This window comes from Macaca nemestrina, chromosome 14, assembly GCF_043159975.1.
Source record: "Macaca nemestrina isolate mMacNem1 chromosome 14, mMacNem.hap1, whole genome shotgun sequence".
Taxonomy (NCBI): Eukaryota; Metazoa; Chordata; class Mammalia; order Primates; family Cercopithecidae; genus Macaca; species Macaca nemestrina.
Window position 1 is genome coordinate 32,566,684 of NC_092138.1, and position 22,581 is coordinate 32,589,264.

The 22,581-nt window shown below is 37.4% G+C and overlaps 1 protein-coding gene across 1 annotated transcript in view; it reads right to left on the reverse strand.

Annotated features, from left to right (window-relative positions):
* The window catches only part of LOC105491817 (histone-arginine methyltransferase CARM1-like), a 173,954-nt gene that overhangs the window by 143,695 nt on the left and 7,678 nt on the right, over positions 1-22,581 (reverse strand). The window contains 2 exon segments of the mRNA XM_011758499.2: positions 3,902-4,027; positions 7,871-7,963. Of these exon segments, the coding sequence (XP_011756801.2) occupies positions 3,902-4,027; positions 7,871-7,963 (219 nt within the window).

Sequence of the window (22,581 nt, forward strand, 5' to 3'; positions counted from 1 at the left end):
CGGTACTTCTAGTTCTAGATCCTTGAGGAATCGCCATACTGTTTTCCATAATGGTTGAACTAGTTTACAGTCCCACCAACAGTGTAAAAGTGTTCCTATTTCTCCACATCCTCTCTAGCACCTGTTGTTTCCTGACTTTTTAATGATTGCCATTCTAACTGGTGTGAGATGGTATCTCATTGTGGTTTTGATTTGCATTTTTCTGATGGCCAGTGATGATGAGCATTTTTTCATGTGTCTGTTGGCTGTATGAATGTTTTCTTTTGAGAAATGTCTGTTCATATCCTTTGCCCACTTTTTGATGGGGTTGTTTGTTTTTTTCTTGTAAATTTGTTAGAGTTCTTTGTAGGTTCTGGATATTAGCCCTTTGTCAGATGAGTAGATTTTGCAAAAATTTTCTCCCATTCTGTAGGTTGCCTGTTCACTCTGATGGTAGTTTCTTTTGCTGTGCAGAAGATCTTTAGTTTAATGAGATCCCATTTGTCAATTTTGGCTTTTGTTGCTATTGCTTTTGGTGTTATAGACATGAAGTCCTTGCCCATGCCTGTGTCCTGAATAGTATTACCTAGGTTTTCTTCTAGGGTTTTTATGGTATTAGGTCTAACATTTAAGTCTCTAATCCATCTTGAATTCAAAATCTCCTTAAGCTGATAAGAAACTTCAGCAAAGTCTCAGGATACAAAATTAATGTGCAAAAATCACAAGCATTCTTATACACCAGTAACAGACAAACAGAGAGCCAAATCAGGAATGAACTTCCATTCACAATTGCTTCAAAGAGAATCAAATACCTAGGGATCCAACTTACAAGGGATGTCAAGGACCTCTTCAAGGAGAACTACAAACCACTGCTCAGTGAAATAAAAGAGGACACAAACAAATGGAAGAACATACCATGCTCATGGATAGGAAGAATCAATATCGTGAAAATGGCCATACTGCCCAAGGTAATTTATAGATTCAATGCCATCCCCATCAAGCTACCAATGAGTTTCTTCACAGAATTGGAAAAAACTGCTTTAAAGTTCATATGGAACCAAAAAAGAGCCTGCATTGCCAAGACAATCCTAAGTCAAAAGAACAAAGCTGGAGGCATCACGCTACCTGACTTCAAACTATACTACAAGGCTACAGTAACCAAAACAGCATGGTACTGGTACCAAAACAGAGATATAGACCAATGGAACAGAACAGAGTCCTCAGAAATAATACCACACATCTACAGCCATCTGATCTTTGACAAACCTGAGAGAAACAAGAAATGGGGAAAGGATTCCCTATTTAATAAATGGTGCTGGGAAAATTGGCTAGCCATAAGTAGAAAGCTGAAACTGGATCCTTTCCTTACTCCTCATATCAATAGTTTTTAAAAAGTTTGACAAAATCCAATGCCCAACAATGATAAAATTTTCTGCAAACTAAGGATAGAAGGGAATTTCCTGAATCTGAGAAAGATCATCCACAAAAATATATAACAAATATTATACTTTATGGTAGCATATTGGACTTTTATGTATAATTGGGAAACTGTCAAGGACAATTGCTCTCTTTTGCCTATTCAATAAATTGTTCAATATATTCCATAAATTGTTAAAAGTACAATTCTCACCAAACTGATCAATCTCAATTATAATTGGATCAAGCATTTTTGTAGAAATTTACAACTTAATTACAAATATATACAGAAATGCAAAGGACCAAAAGATCCAGAACAATCATGACAAAGAAGAATTAAGTTGAAGGATATAGACTATTAGACCTCAAGAGTTACTTTAAAGGTAATCCAGACAATATGATATTGGTATAAGGATAATCAAAGGAACAGAATAAAGTGTTTAAGACTTCTATTTGGTCATTTGACTTGAAAATGTCTTTTCAATAAACATTATTAGAATAGTGGAATATCCATATGAACTAAAAATAATTCTTGGCCTCATACCTAATACCATATGAAAAATAATTAAGATGAATTACATACCTAAAATATAAAAGCTAAAGCTATGAAACTTCTAGAAGGAAATAGAGGATAAATCATTCAGTATTGAAAGTAGCAAAGGGCTCTTAGGACACAGAGAGCAATAAACAAAGAAGAAGAATGATTAATTAGACTTCAAATTTTAAAACTTCTGCTCAACATAAGACAACATTATGGAAATTAATAAGCAACTACAAAACATCCATAAATTACATATCTGATACAAGCCTGGTATCCTGGATATATACAGAACAACTACTCTATGGACACACAACCAATTAGTAACAGGAAAACAATTTGAATTCACAAGCACATGAAAAAGTACTTAACATCATTAGACATCAGGAAAATGGAAATTGAAACTGTAATGAGATATAACTCATATCTCATGAAAGATCAAATGTTAGCAAGAATGTGGAACAACCAGAACTGTCATTCATTATTTGTTGCTGGGAGTGTAAAATGCTAAAACCACTTTGGAAAAAAATTCTGGCTATTTCCTATAAAACTCATCATGTGCTTACTCTATGACCCAGGAATTTTACTCTTAGATTTTTGACTCAAGAGAAATGAAAAAAACTATGTATAGAAATATATTGGAATGAGAAAATTTATAGCAGCCATATTCATAATAGCCAAAACCTGGAAACAGCCTCAATATCCATCAAAATGAGAATAAACAAATTGTGGCTATTACTTAGCAATAAAAATGAACAATACTAATACTTGTAACAACATAGACAAGCCTGAAAACACTATGCCGAGTGACCTTAATGAAGAGAGTATATACTGAATTATTTCATTTATAGGAAGTTCTAGAAAAGACAAAGCTACTCTATGGTGGGAAAAATATCAGAACAGTGATGATTACCCCTGGCAGAATGGCAGTGGGGAATGACTGGGAAAGGGCATGAGGTAATTTTCAGGAATGATAGCATCTTAAGATTTGTGTATTTCAATGGACAGTTTGGAAATTTAACCTCAATAGAAACAAATAAAAATCATCAACAAATTTTGAATTCTAATTAATGATATGCAAGTTGAAATATATGGAGGTGAAATATGCTATTAAAATTCACTCTGAAATTCATGATTAAAGATAAGGTAGATTGATGGATAAATAGAGAGATAGATATATGGATAGATATATGATAAAGAAAGTTCCTCACTCTGGCTGACTCCAGATTCAGTTTAGAAATCAGTTTAACTTCTTTATCCCAAGGTAGTTAATAATAAAAGAGCTTTGGATATTTTAGCTAACCAGAGAAGAATTCATACCACTGCTGGCATTTTACACTGTATGTGGATTAACACCATATGTGAGATGGAAAAACTTATATCTAAGTTAAAGAAATGACACTCAATCATCCAAAGTTAACCCAAGGCATTGTTGGTTCTAATTTTCTTTATCAGACTGGAAATCTTTCAGAGGGTAGTTCAGTACTTTCTTAAAATACTTCTGGTTACACTTTCACTTACTTCTCTGTTGTTTGATTTTTGTTGTCCAGAGTCTAAAAATGCTCAATAAATGATTCAAAGACAAAAACAGGATGAAATCATTCTGACCAACACTTAAACTGAAAGTCACATTTCTGCAAACAACCTCATTTTCAAGGAGAATTGACCACAGTGGTGAAGATCTGGACAACCTTTGGTGGTCTCCCCTGCAGCTTTGGATGAAGGAAGACCAAAAGGAGGGCTAAGAATAAAAACATTCTCATACTCTAGGAAAAGATTGATTGTTCTCTAGCTATGGTATCAAGTAAGTACCAAGACCAGTTTAAAATCATTTCATCAATGCATGAGAATTGACTTGTATCAGGAAACATGCTTTGAAAGCCAACTAATCAGTAACCACTGAAAGTGAGCCAATCAGGAGATTCTTCTTTGAATAAGACAGGGGGTCTGGATAGGCACAAAACTTACCAGCATGAGACTCAAACTTCAGCAAAGCACTGCTGTACCCCAGAGTAATCAAGATGGACTCCTTCCCCACACAGCAACATTCAGTGTCTCTGTTGAGTAAGCATTTAAGGACACAGACACCATCGTCTATATAGAATAAAAAGAAAAAAGGGATTAGATAAACTCACTTTGGCCTTTGTAAAAAGTATTCACAAGTGTCATTCCTACTTTTCTCTCATGTTCCCAAGGTTCCACTTCTGTCTTCTTGATATAATGCCTCCTAGACATATGTGAATATGAGAATCAGAGATGAGAAGAATCTAATCATGGCCAAATACCAATTCTCTGCATGTGGATTAAAGCAGAGCTCAACACTGACTCCTATTTATTGGCTCTTGCCTCTATGTCCAGGGCCCCATTGCCCACAATTCTTACAGTGCCCAAGTCAACTGTGTGCCTCCTGACAGCATCCCAGGAGAGTTAAGTCAATGTCTTGAAGACATTCTCGATCACCTGTTATTTGCCAGAGCTATCACAACAAATCTCCATTGTGTTATCATTGCCAAGGTTCCTAGTGAAGGCAAGACAGAAAGTTTTGGCCCAAATATGCACAGTTAATAAGTGGCAGAATTGGAATTCAAACCTAGGTGTTGTTAAAAGAAAAACTTTAGGCCAGGCACGGTGCCTCACGCCTGTAATCCCAGCACTTTGGGAGGCCGAGGCGGGCGGATCATGAGGTCAGGAGATCAAGACCATCCTGGCTAACACGGTGAAACCCTGTCTCTACTAAAAAGTACCAAAAAAATTAGCCAGGCATGGTGGCGGGCGCATAGTCCCAGCTACTCAGGAGGCTGAGGCAGGAGACTGGCGTGAACCCAGAAGGCAGAGCATGCAATGAGCCAAGACTGAGTCACTGCACTCCAGCCTGGGCGACAGAGTGAGACTCCATCTCAAAAAAAGAAAAAAGAAAAACTTTAAACAAATTAAATCCAACAGTGTTTAATTAAGCAAAGAATCCTTCATGAATCAGACAACTCCCAAACTAGAATAGGTTCAGAGCCACTGTGACTCTGCAATGTGATCTGGGAGGATTTACTGACAGAAAACAGCAAAGTGATGTACAGAGAAAGGAACGAAGTGAGGTGCAGCAACAGCTGGATTGATTCGAGCTTGGCTTTGGTCTTATCTGAATAGTTGGTTGCCTGTGATTGGCTGAAGCTTGGTGATTGGTACAAGAGTAGATTACAGTCTGTTCACACATCCCATTATGTTACTATGTTCACTATGTCCAGAGAAACCTTTAGGCTGAATTTACAAGGAGGTAGCTTTAGGCTAAACTAAACAGTATTTGACTCCAAAGCTCATGTTCCTTCTACCACAATGTGCTGACGAAATCATGATAAAGACAGAGCTTAGACAGTTGAGAACTTACTTGCTAAACCTCCTTTTACAGGTTACACAGGTCTTTAGCACAGTGTGATGTAGTGTGGTGGAAAAAGCAATGAACTTGGAGTTTTACTGTTATCTTTGAAAGCCAACAGGAACTTCAATTACCTAATCACACTGAGTCATATTTTTTAATCAATCATGTAAAATTAAAATATTGGTGCTTATTTCATAGGCTTTGGTGAAGACTGAATAATAAAGGTAAAATAATTTCTCAACTACTATTAAAATAATAAGGGATTATTATTGTTTCATCCATTTTTAAGACAGATTTTTTTTTTTTTTTTTGAGACAGAGTTTTGCTCTTGTTGCCCAGGCTGGAGTGTGGTGGCATGATCTTGGCTCACTACAACCTCCACCTTCCAGGTTCAAGTGATTCTCCTGCCTCAGTCTCCCAAGTAGCTGGGATTACAGGCATGCGCCACTACGCCCAGCTAATTTTTTTGTATTTTTAGTAGAGACAGGGTTTCTCCATGTTGGCCAGGCTGGTCTCAAACTCCTGACCTCAGGTGACCCACCCGCCTCAGCCTCCCAAAGTGCTGGGATTACAGGCGTGAGCCACCGCCCCCGGCCGCCAAGATAGATTCTTATGGCCTTTCATTCTTTCTTATAAAATCAAATACAGAAAGTGTAACTTTAAGACATAATTATATGTAAAATTCTACTGTTCCACATCAGCATATGCACCTTCATGCACACACATTCAACGCACACACACTCACATACACAGAGTTAAGATGACCAAATATTTTCAAATGTTTTCATCTGTTACTTCAAGTGAATGAGTATCTCTTGATGAAAGCATTCACAAATATTTGTCACAAAATGTCTTGGCTGGTTAAATAGTACAGATGTTTTGAAAACATTTTCCTGGCATCAAATATGATTACAGGTTTAGGTATTACAGTCCAGTCAGTGTCTCAAAGGCATCAGTGCCTCCTTTCAGGGAAGTAACCATGGATGCAGATGCAGAACAAGGGATGCTGGGGCTCTTCTAAGTATGTTATCTTGAAATCATAAGAAATGTTTTTCAAGAAATTAGAATTTTTAGTATTTTGCCAACTGTTCCTCCTATGGTTTAGAAGTAGAATAAGATAAAGAAGGGAGGAGGATTCTAGGCTCCTACTGTTTCTGGTACATACATGACTATTGTAGTCTGTAAGCTCTTTGCTGGCAGTAGTAATTTTACTTTATTTTCAGAATCAATGCCTTTTTTTTCCTCAGTCAAAACTCAAGCACAGTGCCTCATACTTAATAGATATTTGTTGAATCAGTAAAAGCATTTCTCCACGTATTGGTACCATCCCAGAAGAGATAAAAACCTTCAAAATTTATCTGGTTCAATTTACTTTATTCTGAAAGGATCAGAATTTCTGTTTTGTAGTTGTTCGTTTTGTTGTGATTTGATTACAACATAAATTGAGTTTTTCCCCTATTTTTATAAATTGCAAAACGTCTGTCTATATATTATTCTCTTTCTTCACCTCTCCCTATCCTCTGTTAAAATATGGGTGGAGAAGGTATTTTTAAGCATGCCATAAAATCCAGAAAGTACAAGTAACTACTCAAAAATTTAAAATATACTGATGTAAAACAATTTTAAACACTTTAAACAAAATTGAAAAACAGTGATAAGCTGGGAAAATATTTTCAACATACATAAAGACTTAATATTCCCAATATACAATTAACTCTAAAAAATAAGAAGCAAGCATCCCTATTGAAAAGTCAGTAAGAGGCTGGGTGCAGTGGCTCACTCCTGTAATCCCAGCACTTTGGGAGACTAAGGCTGTTGGATCTTTTGAGCCCAGGAGTTCAAGACCAGCCTAGGCAACACATTGAAACCCCATCTCTACTAAAAATACAAAAAATAGCCAAGTGTGGTGGCCCATGGGGGCTGAGGTGAGAAGATCACCTGAGCCTTGGGAGGTCGAGGCTGCAGTGAGCTGTGATTGAGCCACTGCCCTCCAGCCTGGGCAAGAGAGTGAAATCCTGTCTCAAAAAAATAAAAATAAAAATAGAATAAAAGTTAATAAGAGGCATTAGCAACTAGAAAAATGCTAATAGCAAAAAAAGTGAAAAAAACAATCTCAGTAATAATAATAAATTAAAAAAATGAAGTCTTTATCTCACTAAAATTTTAAAAATATATTGATAATATCAAATGTTGGAGAGAATATAAGAAAATTGTGAATGACTATTATTGGAACTGTACATTTCTGTATTTCTGGAATGTATTCTGCCCTTATGAATCAAAATCTAAAATTTATGTATTCTTTGCTAGACATTCTACTTATCATTATTTCTTCCAGGCTGTACTTTTTCAAGTGTGAATGGATGCATATTCAAGGATGTTCTTAGAGTTGTTTACTATAGCTAGAAAATTCAAAGAAGCTGAGTCCATCACTTAACACAGTTGGTTAAATCAAATACAGTACACCTCCATGTTCAGGTTGCAGACAGCATGTATCTATCTTAGTAGCAATTTCATTTTGTTTTTATCTTCACAGAAAGCTGTTTAAGGCCAGGCACCGTGGCTCACACCTGTAATCCCAGCATTTTGGGAGGCCGAGGCAGGCGGATCACCTGAGGTCAGGAGTTGAAGACCAGCTGGCCAACATGGCAAAACCCTGTCTCTATAAAAATACAAAAATTAGCCGGACATGATGGTGGGTGCCTGTAATCCCAGCTACTCGGGAGGCTGAGGCAGGAAATCGCCTGAATACGGGAGGCGGAGGTTGTAGTGAGCCGAGATCGCGCCATTGATTGAACTCCAGCCTGGGCGACAGAGCGAGACTCCATCTCGAAAAGGAAAAAAAGAAAAGAAAAGAAAGCTGTTTAAAAAGATACTCACCAAAGTGGGACTTGAACAGTGAAAACACATGGACACAGGGAGGAGAACATCACACACTGGGGCCTGTCAGGGAGCGGAGGACTAGCGGAGGGATATATATCATTAGGAGAAATACATAATGTAGATGACGGGTTGATGGGTGCAGCAAACCACCGTGGCACGTGTTTACCTGTGTAACAAACCTGCACGTTCTGCACAGGTACCCCAGAACTTAAAGTATAATAGTAATAATAATAATAATAAAACATACTGACCAAAATGTCAGCAGTGGTTCCCTCTTGATGGGGACATTTGGGGTCATTTTAATTTTTCCCTCTATACAGTTCTGCCTTGTTTGACATTTCTAGGTGACTACTTATTTTTATAATCAGAAACAAACAAAAAGAAACAAACAAAAAACGAACAAAAACAAGAAAACTATTTTCATTTGGTAAAAAGCAATCAAACAAAAAACAAACTACCATTAGTGTATTTCACCAGCCTCATTCTTTTAATTTTTTCTTTTATTAGATATTCATTGGTATTTCACTAAAACATATTTATTAAGGAATTACTACATCCAATATTACTATTATTCTAAAGTGTGGTAGTGGGATCACAGCTCACTGCACCTCCCCTTCCTGTGCTGAAGGCGTCCTCCCACCTCAGCCTCCTGAGTAGCTGGGACTACAGGCCCACATCACCCTGCCCGGCTAAGAGTTTTTGTATTTTTTTTTTTTTTTGGCAGAGATGGGGTTTCACCATGTTGCCGGGGCTGCTCTCCAATTCCTGGGCTCAAGTGATCTACCTACCCCAACCTCTCGAAGTACTAGGAATACAAGTGTGAGCCACCATGCCCGGCCTAATTCCCATTTTTAATCATCCATAAGAATGAACATCTTCCCATGTCTTTTTGCTAATGGTATAACTTCTTGTGTTGCATATTTTCCTGTCCTGTACTAACCAGGTTAATACATAAAACAAACATTCTAAATGATTTCTGTTAACTAATGAAATCAAGATTAAATTGCAGCTATTTTAGGGGAAAATATATTACCAAGTGAGAAATATATCTTTTTTAGTATAAAAATTTACATTAGAAAAATGAAATATGATTTAAAAATTATTGCAGAACACACATAACTCTAACAACAAGAAACGCCACAACCCTGATGGAGAATGAAGTGGTGGGGACTCTCTCCCAGGTGCCTTAGGCTGAGACTCAGGGCAGTTACCTTTCTATGACTTTATTATTGCTGCTACTACTATGAATAACTATAAATAACTACATTTGCAGAACATTCTGACTCCCTTTCACAATCATCTCATTTCGTCTTTTCAGTGGCCCAGTTGGTTGACTGCCTCTGTATATTTACTATCATTTTACTTTTGAACTTTGCTTCCATCAGCAGGACTCTGCTACTTCTTCAAAGGGCAAGGCCTGAGCATCAAGGAACAGCAAAGGAACAAGCAGAAAAAGTTCATATCCACAGAACTTAGTCAGCTTTAGGAAAGCCCAAGCCTTGATGAAAAATCACATTTGCCCAGAGGTCTCTCAAAGAAAATTATGACGATGGTGACTCCAGACCCTTACTCTACCCCACTCCCTTAGCCTCTTCTGACAAAACTTCCAAAGGCACACCCAGAAATCCAGGATTCACTCATTTTACAAGTGCAGATGAGTAACCACAGAAAATGCCACAGAGTAAAGTCAAGAGTATTGTCCTTCCTTCTCTTAACCAACATTTCTCTACTTTTTAAATATATACCCCTTTCCTTTCAGCCTATACAAATGCAAAAGTCCAATCTTCATAGGAAAACTACAACACTAGTTGACCAAGAATATTAGAAATCAGGCAAAGTCTAGAACAGGGGTTCTACAAAATATTTTTATTCATAAATTATACTAAACAGAACATAACTCATTATCTAATAATATAGTACAGATGCAAACTCTATGCTAAGTGACCCTCTTAATATTTCCCTATCTAGAAATAGGAAGTTAGTCTACCTAAGGACTGTATTTCCCAGAAATCGGTAACTAAAAATAATTACCTAGGCAGTACCTATACAGATGGAATAAAGTATATAGATAACTGTGTAGTTATTATTTTTAATAAACAACCACAGAAAATGAATGAAAAGAAAGATTTGTTCCATAATCCAAAAAGAAAGAAACTTCCATAATGCATGATTCTGGAACTCCCAAAAAACCTAATATTAAAATTAGCTATCAATACTAATCATATTATACAGTTTTTTATGAGATGTGACAAAAACAGTAATAAATTGCATATTCACAGCTTCTCTCACTTCTCTACCTAGTAAGGAGAATTTTGTTTCTAAGATTAGATTTTAGTTTTCTTTTTCTTTTTCTTTTTTTTTTCTGAAGTGATGATAGTGAAGAAAAACTGAAAAGGATTGATTCAGGTTGAAAGGGGCCAAAAGTTAATAGCAGAGGAGAAATGAAGAGAATGGAAAAATAAACTAGAAACGAAAGATTTGGAAGAGGCTTTAGAGTTAAGACAAGAGGTTGAACCAAATATGAGATTACCACAAGAGATGGAAAGACAGCTTTTAAAGAGCATATGTCAAACTCAAAATACAGATACTAATAATATCACCACCAATTACGAGTACTGAAACCGTTGTTTGGTTTTGTTATAGGTTTGGTTTGGGAGATTATTTAGGTGAGTCTGAGGTAAACTCATGAATCCTTTAAATCTGAGTCTATAGGTTAAATACAGGAAGTCAGAGATTTCAAGTATGACAAGAATTCAGCACATTGTTGCAGGCTTGAAGACGAAGGGAACAAGGAATGTGGGTGGCCTCTAGATGGTGAGAGCAACTCCAGCTAACACCCAGAAAGGAAATGGAGCTTCAGTCTTACAACCACAAGGAACTGAATTCAGCTAACCACAAGATGAGCTGGGAAGCAGATTTTTTTTTCTCAGATCCACCAGACTAGAGCTCAATCCAGCCAGTACTTTGATTTCAGCCTTCTGAAACCCTGCAGAGAATTCAGCTACATTTTGCTGAACTTGTAACCTACTGAAACTGTGAGCTAATATTGGGTTATTGTTTTAAGCCACTAAGATTGGGGTAGTTTGTTAAGCAGCAATACAAATCTAGTACAGGCAGCTAGTCACCAGATTACCCTATATGAAGCCTAGAAGTCATACCAATAATCAAAACTTCAAAACTGCTTCTTAGAACCTCACATCAAAATGAATGATCAGCCAAAGTATACTAGCTATTTGAGGAAAGCCTCCAAAATGAAAAGAAAAGCAAAAACAGAAATAGAACTTCAAGGAGACAGAGATGAAACAGAAAACAGTAGAAAAAATTTAATATAATTAATATAGAAGACTTTTTCATTCAACAGTTGTTTATTAAGCACCTGTAAGTGTCAGGTAGCATTTTAGAAGCTAAGAAATCAGGGAAAAATATTGTGTTAATAAACTACCAACAGAATACTACGAAAAAGAAACAAAGCAAAGAAAAACAGTGAATTTTTAAATGTAGCTGAAATAAAACATTCAATAGAAGAATTAAATGGTAAGTCAAGAAAATCACCTAAAAATAATAGAACAAGAAGAAAAATGACAAAGAAAAGATGAGAGAAAAGAGAAGAATATTAAATAATTACTTTTGATGTTCCACTGTTCAGCCAATAGAAGTTCATTCATTCATTCAGAATGAATGAATAGAGAAAGCAGAGGGGAAGAATTTAGCAAAGAAACCAGGAATTTTTCAGAAATCAAGGACACGTGTCTCCAGGTGATAAAGACTCCTCAAGTATCTAGATCAGTGAATGAAAAATTACGTACACCAAGGCAAATTGTTGTGAAGTTCAGAGCATAGGGATAAAATTAAAATCCTAAAAGCCTCCAGAGAAAGAAAAAACAAAATAGGGCACAGATGAAAGAAGTGAAATAGAGTGACAGTGGACTTCCATAGTGACCCTGGAGGCTTGAGGTAAATTGAAGAATTTCTTTACAATCATAGGGCAAAATAATTTTCTATACCTAATCAATCAATCAATCATGCAAAGGTAGGTTAATACATTTCCAGGCATACAATAATTCAAATGGCTTACCTTCCAAGAACTTTTTATTAGGAAACTACTGGAGAACATCTCAGTAATAATAACCAATACAGAGAAGTAGCTGGAAAAAACAGAGAGAAGGTTTTTCTCTAATATCCAGTATGAGGGATGAGTAATGGAAAGTATCATGATGACAGCCATGTCACAGGTGGAAGCTTTAAACAAAAAAATGTTTGCAAGATAGGAAATTTCGCAGCTGCAATGAAGGATATCTGCATAAGTGCACGAATATTTTATAATACAACCACCCTGGAAAGGGGCAGGAAGAGAAGTGAGGCTATGCGGATACTGTGAGGGTGTTGGATTTTCACCCACTAGAGTCATTAGGGAATGTCCAACATTGATAAATCAACAAACATCATCAAAAACATATTCTTTAGAAAATGGAATCAACACTAGAAAAAAAAAGAAAACAGCTAGTTTAGCTAAAAATGGTTGCCTCTAGGGAGTGGACTCAGGAGAAGTGATGATTCAAGGAACTTTCATTTTTCATTATAAGCTCTAAAGTCCTATTTGAATTTTAATTACATGTATGTGTTATTTTGAAAAAACAATTTGAATTAACAATAAATAACATCTACTTAGTGCTTACTTTATGCTAAACACAGTGCAAGACACTTCATGTACATAATCTCATGTAATCCTGAAAACCCTCTGACATGGGAAATGTTACTCCGTTTTTTTTAGACTGTGGATCTGAAGTATCCAGCGATTAAGCTCCCAGCCTGGGATTACACAGTTGCTAGCGTATCCGTGATTTAAACCCAGGAAGCTTCATTCCAGAGGCCACATTCTTAACAAAACACCACATGTTCTCACTCGTAGGTGGGAACTGAACAATGAGATCACTTGGACTCGAGAAGGGGAACATCACACACTGGGGCCTATTATGGGGAGGGGGGAGGGGGGAGGGATTGCATTGGGTGTTATATGATGTAAAGGACGAGTTGATGGGTGCTGACGAGTTGATGGGTGCAGCACACCAACATGGCACAAGTATACATATGTAACAAACCTGCACGTTATGCACATGTACCCTAGAACTTAAAGTATAACAATAATTAAAAAAACAAACAAAAAATAATTCTATTTTAATTGAGAAAAATAGAAATAAAAGAAATGATTAGGCCGGGCGCGGTGGCTCAAGCCTGTAATCCCAGCACTTTGGGAGGCCGAGACGGGCGGATCACGAGGTCAGGAGATCGAGACCATCCTGGCTAACACCGTGAAACCCCGTCTCTACTAAAAATACAAAAAACTAGCCGGGCGAGGTGGCGGGCGCCTGTAGTCCCAGCTACTCCGGAGGCTGAGGCAGGAGAATGGCGTAAACCCGGGAGGCGGAGCTTGCAGTGAGCTGAGATCCGGCCACTGCACTCCAGCCCGGGCTACAGAGCAAGACTCCGTCTCAAAAAAAAAAAAAAAAAAAAAAAAGAAATGATTAGTAAAGTTATAACTGGGTTAATTTATTTGCTGGGTAATTCAACTTAAAAATAATTTTTTTATTAATAGTAAGGTGATGAGCAAAAATGAACATATTGCTTAAGCTATTAGATATTTCACTTTACATTTTCTTTTCATGATTTTAAAGATTATAATGACAACAAAAATTATAGTACAAAGGAAAAATGCAGACTACAAATTTGTAAACACTGCTTGATCACAAACATGTAAATCCTGAGATTCAGGATGAAAAGATAGATTTTATTTTCCCTTTGTATGCCAATAAAAACAGTTAATATAAAAAAAAAGAAAAGAATAGGGAGAGAAGGTAGAGAACTAGGTGGATGCATTTGCGTAGAGGTCAAGATGCATTTTGAATAGAAAAGCCCTGAACCCCTAGACTCTATTCTTTTTTGAAATGCTATATTACCATAATGATTTGCTGGCCCAACGTGGGCAGATTTCTTTGACAGGAAAAGCCAGTAAATTCCCCAATGAGAAATTCACCATGAGGAAAGTGAGAGTCTGGACCAGGGGCATGTGTTCAATAGTAGATTGTGGGGTTTTCGGGTATTCTGGTTCTGGCACAGTATGGCTGAATCTGGAAGCTTCTTTATGTCCGCTACCCAGGCATAGTACTGAGCAGCTGAGTGTGAGCCAATGAGTTATCACCTTGAGTGTGCACATATAGAGATTCCCTGCACAGCAATGCGGAAATGAGGAGTCTTCGGTTTTTCATATTTGTCAGCCGACAGTTTCTAAACCCCACCCCTCCATCTGCCTCTTGTGCCCCACATCTAGATAAACTGATAAGAAAGCCTAGATTATCCCTCCTGATTCAAACAGGCAATCCCTTGCCCATGTGCAGGAACTTCCACCCTGGTCCCACCTCCTGACCACAATAAAAACCTAGGCCAGTCTCCTTTCCTTGCTTTCTTTCAAGTCATTCAGAACTCCTTGAGAGGTCTGCCCTGCTCTTGCTAGAGATCTAAATTACATAAGCAATAAACTTTTGCATAGCCTCTTGGTGTATGTGGGGTCGTCAATCTCAACATTTGCACAAAACAGCGTGGTAGTCCATCTGCCACTGCAGGTAACCGTAACAATTGGATGAAGGCAGGCAAGACTGTGGGGCATCAGTTTTCAAAAGCAACAGCACTCGTACTGGTAGCAATGACAGTCAAAACTGGTGAATGACCAATTTCGAGTCAGCCCCTTTGGTTCTCGCATGCTTGAAAGTAGGATTGGCCAAAGTAGGGTTGGCCCCTCATAATAAGTAAAACCTTGAAGTTCTTAGATGAAAAGTGAGAGAGACATTGAGGAAAACATTTACTTAATGTGGTTAAGAAGAGCCTCAAAATGATTAAGTGGAAAAATAAAAGTGATGTCATTATAACTGAACATCAAGTTAGCGAAGCTCATGTTGTCAGACTATTATTTGAGAGACACTTGAGAGAGAAGCAGAAGGAATTGCAAGCGTTTTTTTTTTTTTTTTTTTTTTTTTTTTTTTTTTTTTTTTTTTTTTTGCGTGCCTCTGTGTCACAGATACTATAAAGGGAACATAATGTAAACAGTTCATGGAAGGTAGGTCATAATATCTCCATGTTACAGATAAAGAAACTGAGGCTCACATACATTTGTATAACTTGTCTAAGATCACAAAAGATAGGTGCAGCTGGGAAGACATCCCCTGCCAAAATGATTATCCTCAACTGGACTCTGAAATTCTACCTGAAAATTCTACCATTTAAAATTTATTTCTTAGGACTTTCCACTCTTTAAGAACCTTTTGTATCTAAAACATAAGTTCGTTTCTAGTAGGTTAATGCCTTAATACCTTATGAAAGGGAAGAAGGCTGATGGGTAACAGGGAAGAAAAGTATGAGGTTACTTGTTAAAAGGAAGATGAGTGCTTGAGAACAGAGCAAAGGTGCTGGTGAAATGGCTAAAAAAAGAAAAACACCGCCCAGGCAGATGCTGGCTGGAGTATGGTGCAGAAAAAAGATGTCCTGGATATGCCCTACCATCCTGGAATGTCAAAGCTCTACTTGACCCTTACAGATAACCTAGCCCAATTTTACAAATGGAGAAACTGAACCTCAAAGATGTAGTTACTTCCCTTGGTTAATACCCATGTGTTGTTAATACCCATGTATTGCAGGACTAGAATGAGGGTCAGCCAGTGCTAGTCTCTATCTCAGGGCCACTTCGGTTCATTTGTCATGCAGAATGATGTCTTCCCTTTAGCATTTACTAGATCTAGACTATGACCAAATCCAATCCAAGCATTATATGAAAGCCTCTACTATTTGGAGGAAAAAATATTCTATCAAAACTTTAGTCCAGTTGCATTTCCACTTTAATGGAAAATGTTATTGAGATCAGTAAGTTCATATGCAGTTGTACAAAAGAAATATAAAGTTACCATGTACATATCACCTAGTTTCCTCAAATGATAATATTTTGCAATGGTAATATTTAGCATTTTGCAATGGTAACATTTAGTATACTATCACAACCAAGTTATTGACATTGATACAATCCACCAATCTTATTCAAATGTCTTCAGTTTTACTTGTAATCATATATTCATGCCTCTATGTGTATATGTGTATTTTATCACATGTGTAAATCTGTACATTCACTACAACAGTCAAGATACTCACAAGTATTCTTTATGTTGTCCGTTTATAACTACACCACCTCCTTCCCACCCCACCCTACTTCTCTAACCTCTGTCAACCGCTAATCTATTCTCTATTTCTAAAAATTGATCATTTCAAAAATATTATGTAAGTGGAGTTATGTAGTAAATAACCTTTTAGTATTTGGCTTTTTTTTTTCCCACATATCAAAGTTCCCTGGAGATTCAGCCAAATTGTTGCATGCATCAATATTTCATTCCTTTTTATTTCTGAGTAGTATTCCATGATGTGGATTTATCACAGTTTGTGGAATCATTCAAATGCTGAACCATTTATCTGGGTCGGTTTTGTTTTGGGCTAATACTAATAAAATTGCTATGAACATTTATGTGCAAGTTTGTGTGAACATAAGTTTTCATTTTCCTGGGATAAAAGCCCAAGGGTGCAATTGCTGCGTTGTGTGGTAACCGCACTTACAGTTTTATAAGAAACTGCCAAATTGTTTTCCATTGTGACTGTGCCACATAACATTCCCATCAGCAATAGAGGAATGATCCAATTTCTCCATATTCTCAGAAACATTTGGTGTTGTCACTATTTTTTATTTTAGACATCTTGATAGTTGTATAGTGATATCTCATTGTGGGTTTAATTTGCATTTCCCTGATGACTTTTGATGCTGAACATCTTTTCACATGGCTATTTGTCATCTGTATATCCTCTTTGGTGAATGTCTGTTCATGTCTTTTACCCATTTTCAAATTTGATTTTTTTTTACTGTTGAGTTTTAAGAGTTCTTCACATAGCCTAGATACTAGCCCTTTGTCTGGTGTGTGGCTTGCAAATGTTTTCACCCATTCTGTACCTTATCTTTTCATCCTTTTTAACAAAATCTTTTACAGATCCAAAGTTTTTAATTTTGATAAGGTTCAACTTAACAATTTTTCCTTTTATGGATTGTACTTTTGGTGCCAAGTCTAAGAACATTTTGCTTGAATCCCTTGACGTTGCCCATTCTTTGGTCTCATTGCACCTCAACTGGACAACCATGATAGTCTCTCCACTGCTATCTGCTCCTGCCATTGAAAATGAATTCATCCTACCCCAAACTGCCAGACTGTAATTAATGTAGCACAGGTACAATCACAGAAATGCTGTCCTCAAAGCTTCAGAGGTCCCCACTGAATACTAAAGTACAATCTCTCCTGCCTAGAATTGTAACTCATGCACCCCACCTGCCACTTTTTCTGCTTCTGCCCAGCCAACTCCCTTCCCCCTTAATATGCCATATTCTGGACAAAACAACTACTAGCTGCTTTCCAAGAAGCACTTATAATTATGGTAGTGGTAGGGATGTGAACTGGGAAGAATGGACTTCTGAAGTGATACATAAAACTCCCTTTCCGCCACTGAAAATTCTACCTAACTTATCAATACCCATTTAAAATGCCACCGTCTCCATGGAACTGTTCTTGATTGCCCCCAACTGGCATGTGTTATCTCCCTCACTCCACTAAACTAACAGCACATTGCACCTCTCTTACCACACTTATTTCATTCTCCCATTTGTACCCCAGTCTTATACATTTTGCAAGATGTCAGTCTGCCCAACGGCAGGAATTGTGTCCTCCTCATCTTTGATCCCCCTGCAGGACCTGGTACACAAAAATGACCCAGAATTGTTTATTTGACTGGAACCACATCAGCATCAAACCAGTTCAGATGCACATGGCCTATTCACCATATAAAACAAAATAAAAAGGCAAACTATGCTCATTTTTCTAGCCTCCAGGCCAGCTTTAAGATTTTTCCTAACCGTTTCCTCCTTTCTTCCACATCCTTCCCTCTACACATAACCAAAGCAGAAAGAAGAAAAAGAAATAAATGCTGAAGCTGACGCCACACTGAAATTTTATTTTATTTCTTTATTTTTTACAGGGCTTTGATGCCTGGGTCTGAAAAAGGCACTGACTCCTGCCAAATGTTGTTGGTTTGTTTTTTATTTTTTAATTTTCAAAAAATTTTATGGGTTCAAGGTAGGTGTACACATTTATGGTATACATAAGATACTTTGATACAGGCATGCAACAAGCAATAATCACATTATGGAAAATGGAGAATCCATCCCCTGAAGCATTTATTCTTTGTGTTACAAACAATACAGTTATACTCTTTGAGTTATTTTTTTTAATTAATTTATTATTATTATACTTTAAGTTGTAGGGTACATGTGCATAACGTGCAGGTTTGTTACATATGTATACTTGTGCCATGTTGCTGTGCTGCACCCATCAACTCATCATTTACATCAGGTATAACTCCCAATGCAATCCCTCCCCCCTCCCCCCTCCCCATGATAGGCCCCGGTGTGTGATGTTCCCCTTCCTGAGTCCGAGTGATCTCATTGTTCAGTTCCCACCTATGAGTGAGAACATGTGGTGTTTGGTTTTCTGTTCTTGTGATAGTTTGCTAAGAATGATGGATTCCAGCTGCATCCAAGTCCCTACAAAGGACTCAAACTCATCCTTTTTATGGCTGCATAGTATTCCATGGTGTATATGTGCCACATTTTCTTAATCCAATCTGTCACTGATGGACATTTGGGTTGATTCCAAGTCTTTGCTATTGTGAATAGTGCTGCAATAAACATATGTGTGCATGTGTCTTTATAGCAGCATAATTTATAATCCTCTGGGTATATACCCAGTAATGGGATGGCTGGGTCATATGGTACATCTAGTTCTAGATCCTTGAGGAATCGCCATACTGTTTTCCATAATGGTTGAACTAGATTACAATCCCACCAACAGTGTAAAAGTGTTCCTATTTCTCCACATCCTCTCCAGCACCTGTTGTTTCCTGACTTTTTAATGATTGCCATTTTAACTGGTGTGAGATGGTATCTCATTGTGGTTTTGATTTGCATTTCTCTGATGGCCAGTGATGATGAGCATTTTTTCATGTGTCTGTTGGCTGTATGAATGTCTTCTTTTGAGAAATGTCTGTTCATATCCTTTGCCCACTTTTTGATGGGGTTGTTTGTTTTTTTCTTGTAAATTTGTTTGAGTTCTCTGTAGGTTCTGGATATTAGCCCTTTGTCAGATGAGTAGATTGCAAAAATGTTCTCCCATTCTGTAGGTTGCCTGTTCACTCTGATGGTAGTGTCTTTTGCTGTGCAGAAGCTCTTTAGTTTAATGAGATCCCATTTGTCAATTTTGGCTTTTGCTGCCGTTGCTTTTGGTGTTTTAGACATGAAGTCTTTGCCCATGCCTATGTCCTGAATGGTACTACCTAGGTTTTCCTCTAGGATTTTTATGGTATTAGGTCTAACATTTAAGTCTCTAATCCATCTTGAATTAATTTTCGTATAAGGAGTAAGGAAAGGATCCAGTTTCAGCTTTCTACTTATGGCTAGCCAATTTTCCCAGCACCATTTATTAAATAGGGAATCCTTTCCCCATTTCTTGTTTCTCTCAGGTTTGTCAAAGATCAAATGGCTGTAGATGTGTGGTATTATTTCTGAGGACTCTGTTCTGTTCCATTGGTCTATATCTCTGTTTTGGTACCAGTACCATGCTGTTTTGGTTACTGTAGCCTTGTAGTATAGTTTGAAGTCAGGTAGCGTGATGCCTCCAGCTTTGTTCTTTTGACTTAGGATTGTCTTGGAGATGCGGGCTCTTTTTTGGTTCCATATGAACTTTAAAGCAGTTTTTTCCAATTCTGTGAAGAAACTCATTGGTAGCTTCATGGGGATGGCATTGAATCTATAAATTACCTTGGGCAGTATGGCCATTTTCACGATATTGATTCTTCCTATCCATGAGCATGGTATGTTCTTCCATTTGTTTGTGTCCTCTTTTATTTCACTGAGCAGTGGTTTGTAGTTCTCCTTGAAGAGGTCCTTTACATCCCTTGTAAGTTGGATTCCTAGGTATTTCATTCTCTTTGAAGCAATTGTGAATGGAAGTTCATTCCTGATTTGGCTCTCACTGGTGTATAAGAATGCTTGTGATTTTTGCACATTAATTTTTATCCTGAGACTTTGCTGAAGTTGCTTATCAGCTTAAGGAGATTTTGGGCTGAGACAATGGGGTTTTCTAAATATACAATCATGTCATCTGCAAACAGGGACAATTTGACTTCTTCTTTTCCTAACTGAATACCCTTGATTTCTTTCTCTTGCCTGATTGCCCTAGCCAGAACTTCCAACACTATGTTGAATAGGAGTGGTGAGAGAGGGCATCCCTGTCTTGTGCCAGTTTTCAAAGGGAATTTTTCCAGTTTTTGCCCATTCAGTATGGTATTGGCTGTGGGTTTGTCATAAATAGCTCTTATTATTTTGAGGTACGTTCCATCAATACCGAATTTATTGAGTGTTTTTAGCATGAAGGGCTGTTGAATTTTGTCAAAAGCCTTTTCTGCATCTATTGAGATAATCATGTGGTTCTTGTCTTTGGTTCTGTTTATATGCTGGATTATGTTTATTGATTTGCGAATGTTGAACCAGCCTTGCATCCCATGGATGAAGCCCACTTGATCATGGTGGATAAGCTTTTTGATGTGTTGCTGAATCCGGTTTGCCAGTATTTTATTGAGGATTTTTGCATCGATGCTCATCAGGGATATTGGTCTAAAATTCTCTTTTTTTGTTGTGTCTCTGCCAGGCTTTGGTATCAGGATGATGTTGGCCTTATAAAATGAGTTAGGGAGGATTCCCTCTTTTTCTATTGATTGGAATAGTTTCAGAAGGAATGGTACCAACTCCTCCTTGTACCTCTGGTAGAATTCAGCTGTGAATCCATCTGGTCCTGGACTTTTTTTGGTTGGTAGGCTATTAATTGTTGCCTCAATTTCAGAGCCTGCTATTGGTCTATTCAGGGATTCAACTTCTTCCTGGTTTAGTCTTGGAAGAGTGTAAGTGTCCAGGAAATTATCCATTTCTTCTAGATTTTCCAGTTTATTTGCGTAGAGGTGTTTATAGTATTCTCTGATAGTAGTTTGTATTTGTGGGGTCGGTGGTGATATCTCCTTTATCATTTTTAATTGCGTCGATTTGATTCTTCTCTCTTTTCTTCTTTATTAGTCTGGCTAGTGGTCTGTCAATTTTGTTGATCTTTTCAAAAAACCAACTCCTGGATTCATTGATTTTTTGGAGGGTTTTTTGTGTCTCTATCTCCTTCAGTTCTGCTCTGATCTTAGTTATTTCTTGCCTTCTGCTAGCTTTCGAATGTGTTTGCTCTTGCTTCTCTAGTTCTTTTAATTGCGATGTTAGAGTGTCAATTTTAGATCTTTCCTGCTTTCTCTTGTGGGCATTTAGTGCTATAAATTTCCCTCTACACACTGCTTTAAATGTGTCCCAGAGATTCTGGTATGTTGTATCTTTGTTCTCATTGGTTTCAAAGAACATCTTTATTTCTGCCTTCATTTCGTTATGTACCCAGTAGTCATTCAGGAGCAGGTTGTTCAGTTTCCATGTAGTTGAGCGGTTTTGATTGAGTTTCTTAGTCCTGAGTTCTAGTTTGATTGCACTGTGGTCTGAGAGACAGTTTGTTATAATTTCTGTTCTTGTACATTTGCTGAGGAGTGCTTTACTTCCAATTACGTGGTCAATTATGGAGTAAGTATGATGTGGTGCTGAGAAGAATGTATATTCTGTTGATTTGGGGTGGAGAGTTCTATAGATGTCTATTAGGTCTGCTTGCTGCAGAGATGAGTTCAATTCCTGGATATCCTTGTTTACTTTCTGTCTTGTTGATCTGTCTAATGTTGACAGTGGAGTGTTGAAGTCTCCCATTATTATTGTATGGGAGTCTAAGTCTCTTTGTAAGTCTCTAAGGACTTGCTTCATGAATCTGGGTGCTCCTGTATTGGGTGCATATATATTTAGGGTAGTTAGCTCTTCCTGTTGAATTGATCCCTTTACCATTATGTAATGGCCTTCTTTGTCTCTTTTGATCTTTGATGGTTTAAAGTCTGTTTTATCAGAGACTAGTATTGCAACCCCTGCTTTTTTTTGTTCTCCATTTGCTTGGTAAATCTTCCTGCATCCCTTTATTTTGAGCCTATGTATGTCTCTGCGTGTGAGATGGGTCTCCTGAATACAGCAGACTGATGGGTCTTGACTCTTTATCCAGTTTGCCAGTCTGTGTCTTTTAATTGGAGCATTTAGTCCATTTACATTTAAGGTTAATATTGTTATGTGTGAACTTGATCCTGCCATTATGATATT